Raw genomic sequence first — 14,028 nt, 5'->3', positions numbered from 1 at the left:
AGGGCACTGTCCTGGGGTGTTAGAGGGAATCAGAGGTGGGCAGGTTACCCTTGGAAACTCAAAGAACATCGGCACCTTTCATAGGGAATGAGTAAGCCATAGGGGTAAACCGTCTTTGTAAAAAATACCAGTTGAGAAAAATGATCTAGGCATGCCTTGTTTTATGGTGCTTTCATTTATTGTGGTTCGCAGATACTGCATTTTTTACAAATTGAAGGTCTGTGGCAACCCTGCACTGTCAGATGATGGTTAGCATTTTTCAGCAATAAAGTATTTTAAAATTAAGGTTTGTAAATTATTTTTTTAGACATAATGTTACTGTACGTTTAACAGACTACAGTATAGTGTAAATATAACTTTTACATGCATTGGGAAACCAAAAAATTTGTGTGACTTGCTTTACTGTGGTGGTCTGGAACCGAACCTGCAATGTCTCTGAGGTAAGCCTGTGTATCAGTATGATTTAAAAGAAAATACAAAGTCTAATATTGTAATTAGTCCAAATTATTTTGTTTGGGTTGTTAAATTCTGTTTGGAAATTGAGGCATAACAAAAGCCTGGGATGCAGAGGGGGAAAGTGTGAGTGCTAGTCAGAGACTTGGGAAGAAATCCAGTTCTGCTGTGTTCTAGTGGTGGGACCGTCGGAGGCACTGTCCCTCCAGGGGCCAAGGTTTGCCCGAGAGGAGACAGCATCCATCAGGCATCTCACATGGCACTTGGATACAGCGGGGGCTCAATGGGTGGTGGCCATCATTCTTACAACTGTGACGGAACTGATGTTTGACGATAATATCCTCATTGTTCTGACAATTTGGTTTTTAATTGGGCCTTCTTTGAGCAGACTTGCTTTAGAGCTGTAGGAATAAAATGCAATATAATGGGGTATAAAATGTGGCATCTAAGCCCCGGTCACATATCCAGATCTGCTCAGGGCACTGAAACTATACATCTGCTTCTGAATATTGAAATGGAAGTCTGGATATGTAAAAATGTATTTACATTCATGTATTTTTTTTCCAAACAGAGAAGACAGAGAAGATGGAATGTAACACTGAACAGAAACTAATTAGCAGTACAGGTGTCAGAAGCGGAGACTTTTGAGCTTTCGTGCTGTAATTTATCATCTGCATTATGAGTTTTAACTTAAATCAGAGGCTGTGCTGCAAAAACAGGGTCTTCTGGTCAATTGAGGGGAGTGGTCATTCAGAAAAAGCTGCTATTATCACAAGATGGGACAGCTTAAGCAGAGGGCCAGCAGCGCATACATTGCTGCTAAAAGAAGTGCTCCCAGATTTCCACTGCAAATGGAACAGAGATTGTTGTTTGAAAAGAGGCTCCCTTCTAAACGACCTGCGGGCACCGACTGTGTTTGGCAATGACTGGTCAGAGCTGGGACTTCCAAACTGAGCCTGAGGCCCACCTTTGTCTAAAACCCCCCAGGTGTCCCACTTGCCAGGAAAGCCAAAAATAAACTTGATTTTTTTGGTTTTCCTTTTCAATTAAAAAATTATAAAATATATTTTAAAATTACTAGAAATTTAGAAGACAGAGGAGAAACTTCCACACTCCACCCCCATAATACCAACATCCTGGCACAATGACATCCATGGTCTCTTTTCTAGTCATTCTCACATGTCTGTTTTCACACAGCTGTAATCAGATTGTATAGTAAAATTTGCGGAGAATTTTTGTTGTTAACATTTTACCATAGCCTTTTCCTTGTTGCTACATAGTCTCCACAACCATCTTTTTCAACAGCTGTATTTTATTCCAACAAGTGTGCCACGGTTCAGTTCATGCTACTATCTTTCCGCTGGGCATTTACATTACTAATAAAATTGCCAGTATTATAGATAAGCCTATGAAGAACATCTCTGAGTATTTGGATTCCTTCTGAATTTCTTTACATCAGGCATGGATACTTCTAAAAAAATAGGTTTCCAGGGTCTCATCTTTTCTGGTCCCTCTGGCTTGGAAGTGGGTGGAGAGCTCTCATTGGATTTCCCTTTTTTAAAAATAACTTTTATTTATTTATTTAATTTATTATTTATTTTTGGCTGTATTGGGTCTTTGTTGCTGTGCGCAGGCTTTCTCTAGTTGCAGCGAGCGGGGGCTACTCTTCATTGCGGTGGGAAATGGATGGCCTGGTATGCTTTGGTCTCTGGGCTGAAAACCCCCTCCGGGTCTGGTCTCCGCTGTGAGCAGCACTCCCAGCTGCCTGTAGGAGCTTCAGTTCAATGTAATTCAACTGGCAAAGGCTGGTGCTCCTTCTTGAGCGCCCCGATGGTGGCAGAGGCCCCAGTAACTGTAATGACTTCTTTGACCTCCGGAGCAGGGACAGAGTCTGATCCACTTACACTTTTGCCTGTGTCATTCACCCCCTCCCCCCCTTTGGCTCCTTCCTATAAACATAATTAAAGCTCTCTGATTATAAAAACTCCCATGGCAATGTGATTTCCCTCCTTCCTCTAATTTACTGAAAACACTCTTGCTAAGGTCACCATGACCTCTATGTTGAGAGATCCAGTAGATACTTCTCGGCTTTTATTTTGCTTGGCTTCTCAGCTGTATCTGATACTTCTGAAGTCCTCTCTTCCCATGAAGCCACAGTCAACTGATTTTTCAACTGACTTCTCCAGTCAATCTGTTTCTTATATGTCCTTTGTGACCTTCTTGTCCTTTATCTTTCTCTTAAATAATGGTCTTCCCCGGTGTCCTGTCCTTGACCCTCATCTCTTTTAACTCCATTTCTCCTCTGTCAGGTTTGCCCCTTAGGTTTTAACTACTACCCAGATATTGATGATCCCGAAGCAGATATCTGGCTCGGACCTTTCTCCAGACTTTCAGAGCCAACCGGTGAGTACAGCTGCCATCTCCAGATAGCCTGCAGTGTTGCACATCCGGAAGTGAATTCTGCATTTCCCCTTCCATCAAAAGGTCTGTTAGCCCAACTGCAGGCTTCACTACTCACCAAGTTCCAAGCATTTGGTCCCCTAAATAGTTTTCATATATTCATCTTCCATCCCTTCCCGTCCTGTGACCACAGCCCTCACCGAGGTCCTGACCGTCTGTTGCCTCTTCTTGGTTTTCCTACTTTTGGTCATGTCTTCTTCAGATCCAAACATCTACCGAGAGGAGTCATCCTTTTGTAACACACATCTGGTCATGTCACTCTCCTACTTAAAAGTCTACAGTGTTTCTTTTCCTACTGTCTTCAGAATAAAGTCCAAGCTTTTTAGATGATTTTCAAGACCCTAAATCAGCAGTTGTCAAACTTCTTGGTCTCAGAATCCCCTTACACTTTTAAACATTACTGAGGAGCCCCAAAAGCTTTTGTTCATGTGGATTATATCTATCAATATTTATTATATTAGAAATTAAAACTGAGAAGTGTAAAAACTATTAAATCGGACTTCCCTGGTGGCACAGTAGTTAAGAATCCGCCTGCTAAGGCAGGGGACACGGGTTTGAGCCCTGGTCCGGGAAGATCCCACATGCCGTGGAGCAACTAAGCCCGTGAGCCACAACTACTGAGTCCATGTGCCACAACTACTGGAGCCCGCACACCTAGAGCCCGTGCTCTGCAACAAGAGAAGCCACCACGATGAGAAGCCCGCGCACCGCAACGAAGAGCAGCCCCCGCTCACCGCAACTAGAGAAAGCCTGCGCACAGCAATGAAGACCCAACACAGCCAAAAATAAATAAATAAAAAGAAAGTAAGAAGAAACAGATATCACTGTTATTAAAAAAAAAAACTATTAAATCATTAAAAAAAATAAACTCATTACAAGTTAACACAGATCATATATTTTTAAATGGCAAAACCCTTATGTTTCCTCAAACAATAAAGGTTTAATGAGAAGCCTAGCATTACTTCATATTTTTGAAAATTATAAAATATTTGGTTTAACAGAATACAGCTGGATTATACTCTCCACTTCTGCATTTGATTTGTTATGATTGTTTTGGTTGAAGCATATGAAGAAAAGTCAGTCTCACACAGATAAGTTTTTGGGAAAGCATGGCATATTTTATTTAAAAAACTTTTTAATTTATTTTTTTGGCCATGCCATGTGGCACGTGGGACCTTAGTTCCCTGACCAGGGATCGAACCTGTGCTCCCTGCAGTGGAAGTGTGGAGTCTTAACCACTGGAGCACCAGGGAATTCCCCGGGAGGCATATTTTAATATTCTTCTTTGCAAATATTCTTTGATATTATACCAAACTTCATAAATGGTATCTTCTTAAAGATTAGTTGCAATGTGGAATCTAAAACCACATGAATAAAGTTTCATATTCTGTTACATTAAAATCCATTGGTCTGTCTTGCACTTTGAATGAATCTTTTACTCTTGTATGATTTTGTAACATCATGCAGTAGTGTGGAAAATATTGGTTCAATGAGTTATGCAGGTCTTCCAAATGTTGACACATTTCATTATACAGTATCAAAAAATATCTCATTCATTAATATCACCAAGGATCTCTTCAGAAGTCTTTCTTTAAAATAATTTTATTTATTTATTTTTGGCTGCGCTGGGTTTTTGTTGCTGCGCGTGGGCTTTCTCTAGTTGCGGTGAGCGGGGGCTACTCTTCGTTGTGGTGCGTGAGCTTCTCATTGAGGTGGCTTCTCTTGTTGCAGAGCATGGGCTCTAGGCATGCGGGCTTCAGTAGCTGTGGCTTGCGGGCTCTAGAGCGCAGGCTCAGTAGTTGTGGCGCACAGGCTTAGTTGCTCCGCAGCATGTGGGATCTCCCCAGACCAGGGATTGAACCCCTGTCCCCTGCATTGGCAGGCAGGTTCTTAACCACTGCGCTACCAGGGAAGTCCCCAGAAAAGTCTTTAAGCAATGAGAAGCTCACAATGATGGATACAAATTTTCCAAAATTCTGATTTTCATGTCAAAGCTTGAATTTCATCATTGGCATCAAATAATAACTTATTTTCCTTGAAGTGACAGGCTCACTTCCTTTATTTTCAAGAAAATGTATGCTAAATAGTTAGGCTTGAATAACTACAGTTTGTCAGTTTTCTTTCAAGTAGAAATGGTGTTCCATGAAATAAATGGTTAGTTCAGCTTGCAACTCACACAATTAGACAAGTGCTTTTCCTTGAGAGACAAGTATTCTACCCTCGTATGCAGCAGATGTGCGTCTGTGTACGTCAGGAAATGAATTAAGAGCAATATTTATGGGGTCTTTTGATGTCTCAATTCATGTTAAGTTGTTCTAACAAAATATCATATGGCATCTCAGTAACCAAGTATTCGTTGAGTTTTATTCTTTAGCTTTTAGAGAGGTAGAGAAGCAAGAAACAAATTCTGTATCTGGAAATTCTGTCCTCAGTTTGTAATAACCTTGAATTTGCAAGTTCTGTTGGGAGCTAAATTACATAAAACCTCAGCTATCCAATCCTTAGAGCAGAGAGCTAGGGTGACTTTTGGGCAAAAACCATACAAACAAATAAACAAAAACAAACAACCTTTTCCATTTTAAGCATAAAAATTCCATATTATAGGGCTTCCCTGGTGGTGCAGTGGTTAGGAATCCGGCTGCCAATTCAGGGGACACGGGTTCGAGCCCTGGTCCAGGAAGATCTCACATGTCACGGAGCAACTAAGCCCGTGCTCCACAGCTACTGAGCCTGTGCTCTAGAGCCTGCAAGCCACAACTACTGAGCCCGCGTGCCACAACTACTGTAGCCTGCACGCCTAGAGCCTGTGCTCCGCAATGAGAGAAGCCACAGCAATGAGAAGCCCGCGCACCGCAACGAAGAGTAGACCCCACTCGCTGCAGCTGAGAGAGCCCGCGCACAGCAACGAAGACCCAAAGCAGCCAAAAATAAATTTAAAAAATAAATAAATAAAATAAATTTTTAAAAAGTCCATATTATAAATTTTCCTCCTGTATTAGAGTATAAGGAAAATAAATACCGTGTTATCACATCCATCTTTATAAGTACTGAATATCATGATTTCTTCAGAGTTGCAAAAGTCTCTACATATCACCACTAAATATTAAGTTCCATATTATAATAATAATAAGTTCCATATTACCATACTACTGTGCTTTTTGAGTTCTTGGACTGATTTTTAACAGTTTTTGTTTTGTTTCATTTTTGGTCAACTCTTGTCAGTTTTAACTTCCTACTGTATTATTAAGTTCTGTAATTCTTTTTCCACCTTCTATTTTTCTGCATTTAATATCCTTTAGGAAGAGAAACCAGGTAACGAAGCATGGTTAAAATTTGTTGAGAAATAAGACTTCATAGACTGAGTTGGGGCTAGGGATACTCTTCCATCCAAAAAGCACAGAAGTTTAAGTGACTTGGCTTTGTGTCAGTGGCAGAGGGAAGAATATAAACCTCTGTTACCATTTATATATAACTTTAGGCAAGTTACATAACCTCTCTGAGCCCCAGTTTCCTCATTTATAAAATGGGAATAATATCTGTCTCACAGAGTTGTTGCTAAGATTAAGTAATCCTAGGATAAAAATCAACAATCTGAGACTTCTACAATAAATGTATATAAACCTCAGAGGGTTGTTTCAAGAATTAAGTAGTGCATATAAAGCACCTGGGACACTGCCTGGCACATGGTAGATTCCCTTGTCTTTTTGCTCTCACTCTCCAAGATAAACAAACTTTTCCAGACAGGCTAAGAGAGCCAAGAAGCAAAATTAAGGATATTTTATAGATACTTATGTAACAAGAGAAAAAGAATTTCCATGTTTTTTAATTGACAAAATTCAAAATATAATAATCAAATGTATTTTCTGGGGTTACTACAGGCTACTTCTGAGAAGGACGTATTTTTTTTGGGGGGGGTGGATAACATTTCACTTAAATGGAGTTCAAAGTTAATGTTCCATATCATCAAATCAATTGCAAATATTCACATGTTAAAAACTATTCTTAGTGCATAGGCCATAGAAAAATAGGTGGTGGGCTGGATTTAGCCTATGGGCCAGAGTTTGTCTATCCCCACTCAAAGAGGTCTAACTTATTTCCTTTTTCTTTGTTAATTCTGTATAGTTGCGAATGGTGACATTTTGAGTACTCTTGATTTCTTTGTGTAGATCTGGGTTTCTATCTGGTATTTTTTTTCCCCTCCAGCCTTCAATATTTCTTATAGTAAAGGTTTAATGGCAACAAATTCTTTTATTTTTTGAATGTCTGGAAATGTCTTCATTTCACCTTCATTTCTGAAGGATATTTTCACTAAATATAGAATTCTAGGTTGACAAGATTTTTCTTTAGCAAGAGATGTCACTCCATTGTCTTCTGGATTGCATTATTTCTGGTGAGAAGTCAGCAATAATTCTTATCTTGGTTTCTCCGGCTGCTTATAAGATTTTTCTCTTTATCATTGGTTTTCTGCAATTTGATTATGATGTGCCTTGATGTGGTTTTCTCTGTATTTATCCTGTTTGGCCTTCTTTGGACTTCCAAGATTGGTAGATTGATATTTTTAATCAAATCTGGAACAGTTTTCTCTACCATCCCTGAGACTCCAACTACATATATGTCAGAACACTTGCCATTATTCCACAGGCTTTGTTCTTTTCATCCATTTTTTTTTCTCTCTCTCTGTGTTTCACTTTGAATATTTTCTATTGTCTCGTCTTAAAGTTCATTGATTGCAATAGGCAGATTCTGAAATGGCTTTCAATGATCCCACCTCCTGCTTTTCACAGCCTTGTGTAATCTCCTTGTCTTGTTTGTGGGCTAGACCTAGTGACTTACTTCCGATGAGTAAAGTACAGCAAAAGTGTTGGGATGTTTTTCTGAGATTAGGTTATAAAAGACTGTGACTTCTTCCTTCCTAGTACTTTCCTGCTCCTGGTTATTTTGATGAAGCCAGCTGCCATTTTGTGAGCTTTCCTATGGAGAGGCCCATGTGGCAAGGAATGGATGGTGTTCACAAAGAAATGAACTCTGCTAGTAACTACTCAGTGAGCTTGGAAGCAGATCCTGCCCCTATTGAACCTTGAGATGACTGTGGCTCTGGCTGACAGTTTGACTGCAGCCTGGTGAGAGACCCTGTGCTAGAGGACCCAGCTAAGCTGTGCTGGATTCCTGACCCACAAAACTGTAAGAAAGTGTCATTGTTGTTTTAAGACACTGAATTTTGGGACAATTTGTCATGTGGTAATAGATAACTAACACTCTGACCTTTTTTCCTAATCTTCCTGATTTGCTCCCATCAGTGAATTTTTTGATTCACGTACTGTATTTCTTAGCTCTAGAATTTTCATTTGGTTCATTTTAAAGTTTCCATTTCTCTTCTTTTTGAGTTATTAAGTCTTTGAACATATTTATAATATGAATTTTTAAGTACTTATCTGCCAATTCTATCATCCCTGCCATTTCTGACTCTGCTTCTATTGACTGATTTTTCTCCTGGTTACAGGACACATTTTTTCCTGCTTCTTTCCATGTCTCATAATTTTTTATTGGAAGTTGGACACTATGAACGTTAGAGTGTGGGACGTTTGCATTTTGTCATCATCTTTTAGATAATATTGGGCTTTGTTCTGGCAGTCAGTTAATTTACATGTGGATCAGTTTGATCCTTTCAAGACTCCGTTTAAAACTTTATTAAGAATTAAGGCAGTCTTGGGCTTCCCTGGTGGCGCAGTGGTTGAGAATCTGCCTGCCAATGCAGGGGACACGGGTTTGAGCCCTGGTCTGGGAAGATCCCACATGCCGCGGAGCAACTAGGCCTGTGAGCCACAACTACTGAGCCTGTGCGTCTGGAGCCTGTGCTCCACAACAAGAGAGGCCGCGACAGCGAGAGACCCGCGCACTGTGATGAAGAGTGGCCCCCGCTCGTCGCAACTAGAGAAAGCCCTGGCGCAGAAACGAGACCCAACACAGCCAAAAATAAATAAATAAATTTATTTATAAAAAAAAAGAATTAAGGCAGTCTTTAATCTAGGGCTAGTTTAGCCTTGCTCCTAAGATACGGCCTTTCCAGAGTTACTAGTAAATGTCCTGGATGCTTCAACTACTGGGGAGCTATGAACTAGAGTTTTGGCCAGAACTTTAGTTTATAGCTTCCCAGTAGTTGTTCTTTGACCAGACTCGTGAGATCCCACAAGAGGCACACACAGCTTAGTATACAACAGAAGATTAAAAGGCATCTTTCCAGAGCTCATTCTCAGTATAGCTCCCTCGTCTCCATACTTAATTTTGCTAATTTCAGTTGCTGAATTTCAGTTCCCCCAACTCTGATCTGTGTCTCCCAGGTCAGTGAGACTGCTATGCTCCCCTTGGGAAACCCTGGAAGAAAGCTGAAGTGATAGTAGGTCTCAGCTCATTTGTTGCCCTTCTCTCAGGGCGCATAGTCCCCTACTGCCTGTTTTTCAATGTGTGCAAACAGTTTCTTATATTTTGTGCAGTTTTCCAGTCATTTATGATAGAAGGGCTAATCTGGCTATAGTTACCCTGTCCTGGAAGTTGCCTATGGGAGTCTTGTAAGCAATACATTATTTTGATTTTAATGAAAGAATGGCTTACTTTTCCATGTCTACAAGAATAACTTAAAATCTAAGCACTCCATTTATTTATTATGAAAACACAGTTTGGAGCTTGGCAGGAGGCAAGGGAAACAGATTTTTCCAATCATTTATCCAGCTGAGAAATCTTCACACAGATTTCTTCAGTAGGAAACAATCTCTGCCCTTACCCTCTTCTCAATTCGGATCTCTTCTGATGTTACAATCAAGGAAAAAAAAAAAAAAAGAATTTGAGGAAATGGTAATCAAAATCTAGGAAAATGTGCTGAATTGGGTGATTGGGATTGACATGTATACACTGATGTGTATAAAATTGATGCCTAATAAGAACCTGCAGTATAAAAAAACAAACAAACAAAACAACTAATATTAAACTTTAAAAAAAAAATCTAGGAAAATGTAAATGTCTGCAAACTTTCCATTATACCTACATAACTGTTTTGTTATTATGGGTCTATAAGGCCCAAGTCAACAATTAAGTGAAAATTTAATAGCAAAAAGAAGGCTTCTCCAAGGAGGAAAAAAAGATGATACCCCCGAAATGTTTTCTACTCTAACAGATATCAATATTCTAATCAACACAAGGAAATTCTTTCTCATTTATTAGTAAGACCTAGGGAAAAATGAAGAAAGTTTACACAGAATGTAAGAAAACCCACTGAGTGTCTCAGTACCAGCCAATCTTCTTCATAAACATAGACATTCTTGTATGTCATGCAGTGAGCAAACATGCCTCCAACAGCCCCCATGAGCAACTGTAGTACCTGATAATGAATATGGGAAGGTTTTTATCATCTGTCTAGGGCTCAGAGTAGAACTGCCTGCCTCCTAAATTCAGAATGTTGACCCTTCCAGAGACCACACACTGTACTAAAACACCTCTTTTCCAGGAACTACAGAGACAAGCACACTGGTCCCATCTATCATATGCTGAGGGTACACAGAATAGTAGGTTAAGAACAAGATGCTGGGTTTGCCTTTTCACTACAACTTTGAGAAGTTCTCCAATGTGCCTCCATATCTCTTTGTTAGAGCCTCACTTGCTCTTGGCTGATTCCAAATTCTAAAAGCAACTTTCATTTTATATTTTTAATTTTGTTGATGTGGACCATTTTTTTTAATTGAAGGAAACTTTTTTATTTTATTCTTTTTTTAAAAAAATTATTTAATGTATTATTTTTGTGCTGCGTTGGGTCTTCGTCGCTGCATGCAGGCCTTCTCTAGTTGTGGCGAGCGGGGGCTACTCTTCGTTGCGGTGCACGGGCTTCTCATTGTGGTGGCTTCTCTTTGTTGCGGAGCATGGGCTCTAGGTGCGCGGGCTTCAGTAGTTGTGGCATGCGGGCCCAGTAGTTGCGGCTCGCAGGCTCTAGAACGCAGGCTCAGTAATTGTGGCACATGGGCTTAGTTGCTCTGCGGCATGTGGGATCATCCCGGACCAGGGCTCAAACCCACGTCCCCTGCAATGGCAGGCGGATTCTTAACCACTGCACTACCAGGGAGGTCCCATGATGTGGACCATTTTTAAAGTCTTTATTGAATTTGTTGCAATATTGCTTCTGTTTTATGTTTTTTTGGCCGCAAACCATGTGGGATCTTAGCTCCCCAACCAGGGATCGAACTTGCACCCCCTGCGTTGAAGGGCGAAGTCTTAACCACTGGACCACCAGGGAAGTCCCTAGAAGCAACTTTTAAATGTTCAGTGTAGTTCAGGCAGAGTGAGAGAAAGAGCCACTGAGCACTGACTGTAGCCCCTGGACAGAAGCTGCCGGACTGCTGGAGGATGCAGGTGGGAGCATAACTAGGCACGTCCAGTGCAAACGTCAGGTGTCAGTTAATAATGACCAGGTCAGTCAACGGGACACATGCTGAGTTGGCTCCCACAGGCTAAGTTCTCAGGGGTCTGGCCAATGTTACCCAGCCGCAGCAACTGTTCCCTGAAACACAGTGATGGCCTATTTCACAGCAGATCACAGCTTGAGGTTACTATAAACCAAACTGGGTCAGAGAACCTGAGAATGCAGTCTGGCATTCAATGATGCAAGCTGGCCCCACGCTTACAGTGTTTCTCCACCTTTATCCTGTGGCACACGCCAGGTCTCTCTTTCCCTCCCACACACTTGGAAAAACTGAGGTGGTCCCCCTGTTGCCTAGAACCCATCTCTCAGCAGCTCCCTTGTTTTGGAAGAAGATGATAAATAAATCAAAATGCACTAAGCGGCACTTCCACAGGCACTCGCCTCCTTCACTGAACGTGCACCTCATCAATCACACTATTGTCTGCTTGAAAGGCGAGCCTTGTAAATGTCATATCCACTCAGGCCCAAGGAGAGGCGCATCCAAATGCAGCAAGGAGTTTTAATTGGATAGTGTAATTAAACTAAAAAACCCCAGCAGACTCCCTTTGACAGGATAGATGAAGACCCCTTTTAATAGGGCTAGGAAACATAGCTGTTAAAAGGACGAGGCACTGCCTGCTCCTGACTGTGCTCCAGAGTACTCTGATGAAAAGGCAATTCAATAACTGGGGCATTTAATATGTTAGGGTCTGTTGTGTCCTGTAATCGAGCAGTACTTACCGTATTTGATCTGGAACTTATGAAATAAGTCCTTGTCAGAGAATAAAAACACAACATAGCTTGCCCACCTGATGTCTGAAGTGCCTGGACCCCCTGGGAATCGACAGAACCTGAGGATGTGAGTATAAATGCCAGCGCCTTATGAGGCATAGAGTATGCCAGCATGGCCATGGACACTCACCCACCCACCCACCTTGGGGTGCAGCTCTTTCACCCAGCGGTAGCTGAATGCTCACCCTCATTTCCCTCTCACACATTCTCACGAGCATCTAGAGAATATGACAAAATTCCTGGGTACCTCTCCTCTAGGAACTGGAATACCTGTCACGTCAACGTGTGTGTGTGTGTGTGTGTGTGTGTTTTCTCTGCTAGAATTACCCCTGTCAAGTAGGTAGAAATCAGGTGGTCAGAGGATTCAGTGTATGGGCTGTGATGTGCCCAAGTTGATTTTAGTACAAAACCTGAGTCCTTTTCCCGGTCTCCCTGCTCTCCTTTGTTGGGAGAAGGGGGGGGGGGATACACACACTGGCACGTTCACAGATGCACACACAGACACACGCACGCACGCTAGAGGCCTGCAGCTCCACAAACAAGGTAACAAAATTAGTGAGAACAAATGAAGAGGTTCGTGCCTGCACTGGATTGTCTTATAAGCAGACCATAACAATCCCTTTCAGATGGAATGTTAGTGTCCCAAGGTCAAGGTCAGGGAACCCAGCATCTGGATGGATCAAGACAGCCTCTAAGCTGGGGCTCAGGTGGGGTGCGGAGGCAAGGTTTCAGACTCCCCCCATGGAAAGCTTTCCAAAAACAGACACTTTGCTTTATTTACAAAAACCTCCAAGTCAGTTTGCCTGGGCCCTCAGACTGATCTTTCTTTTCTAAGAATGGTGAAGGGTTTGTTTGATGACTGCTTTTACTCCTCCATAACGCCTCCTTGGAGCTCTGTTTGCAAATCTTTGAACACTCTTTAATACTGGTCTTTCACCATGAGGTGATAAACCCATTAAGAACATATAAGTGAATGCTTATGATCTATGAAAACTGGATACTGAATTAAACCATCAAATACCTTTAGGTTTAAATGCAAACGACATAAAAGCATTTCGGCCATCAATTTGGCTATCACTTCTGGCCAGTATGAATTCTGCTGGAAAAGCTATTTTCGTGCAGATGTGGAATTCAATGGGAAAGACTGACTCGTGTACCAACATCAATCAAAATGTCGACTTCCCTGGCAGCTCTCAACAGTAAGGCAGGTTCAAAGGTCACAGGATAAAGAAAAAGCCAAGCTCTGGTTCAGCTCTAATATCTCCTCGGTAGAAGTCTTGCAAAAGTACCCCCTTCTGTATTAGCCCTGCTTTCATTAATCTTCTTGCCATCTTCTTTAACTAGTCATGCAGAACCGCTCGATAGCAAGACGTATAATGGGGAAGGCCCTGTGCCTATTACCACGTTAACATTCTCTTAAGCCCCAGTGCAACAATGGAACGGGAAGGCAAAGGAAATCTGCAACTGCAGGGTGCAGTGCAGGCAATTCAATTACAGCCTGGGCTTACCTATGTCCTTCTGACCTATAAAACACAAGAGGCCTTTGTGTCTAACTGGCTCGGCCATTAAGGTTGCTGAAGATCACAACAATGCTGGTCTTTTCTATTTAAGCTAAATCAATGTGGACAAACCATTATTCAGTAGCTTTAATTTAATTAGTAAATTAAATACACTACTTTACAGATCTTGTCAAGTACTTATGAAAAGAAAGATTCATTTAAGTGGGAGGTCACCAATAAACCCAGCTAATTTAACTCATAACCTTAACTGAATCTCATCTCAAATATCCAGCAGGTTCTATTCACGAGGGCTTAACAGTCTCCTGCAGTTGTGGTTAACGCACAATCTCAAAGAGTTCCTGCCCTGAATCCAAACAGTGT

General features: G+C 41.4%; 1 protein-coding gene across 16 annotated transcripts in view; it reads right to left on the bottom strand.

Moving 5' to 3' along the window:
• Positions 1-14,028, bottom strand: part of MAPKAP1 (MAPK associated protein 1) — a 237,908-nt gene that overhangs the window by 10,300 nt on the left and 213,580 nt on the right. The window contains exon 13 of one of the 16 annotated variants that reach the window (XM_082467772.1): positions 157-854. The exons of the other annotated variants lie outside the window; for them this stretch is intronic. Coding sequence (XP_082323898.1) covers positions 796-854 — 59 coding nt within the window. The 3' untranslated portion in view covers positions 157-795. Of the gene's footprint in view, positions 1-156; positions 855-14,028 lie in introns of those variants that run through there. 16 annotated transcript variants of the gene reach the window in all.

The sequence above is a fragment of the Balaenoptera physalus genome (assembly GCF_965194825.1).
Source record: "Balaenoptera physalus genome assembly, chromosome: 7".
Taxonomy (NCBI): Eukaryota; Metazoa; Chordata; class Mammalia; order Artiodactyla; family Balaenopteridae; genus Balaenoptera; species Balaenoptera physalus.
Note: the sequence above shows the minus strand (reverse complement) of the source record. Positions and strands in the feature narration are given on the sequence as shown.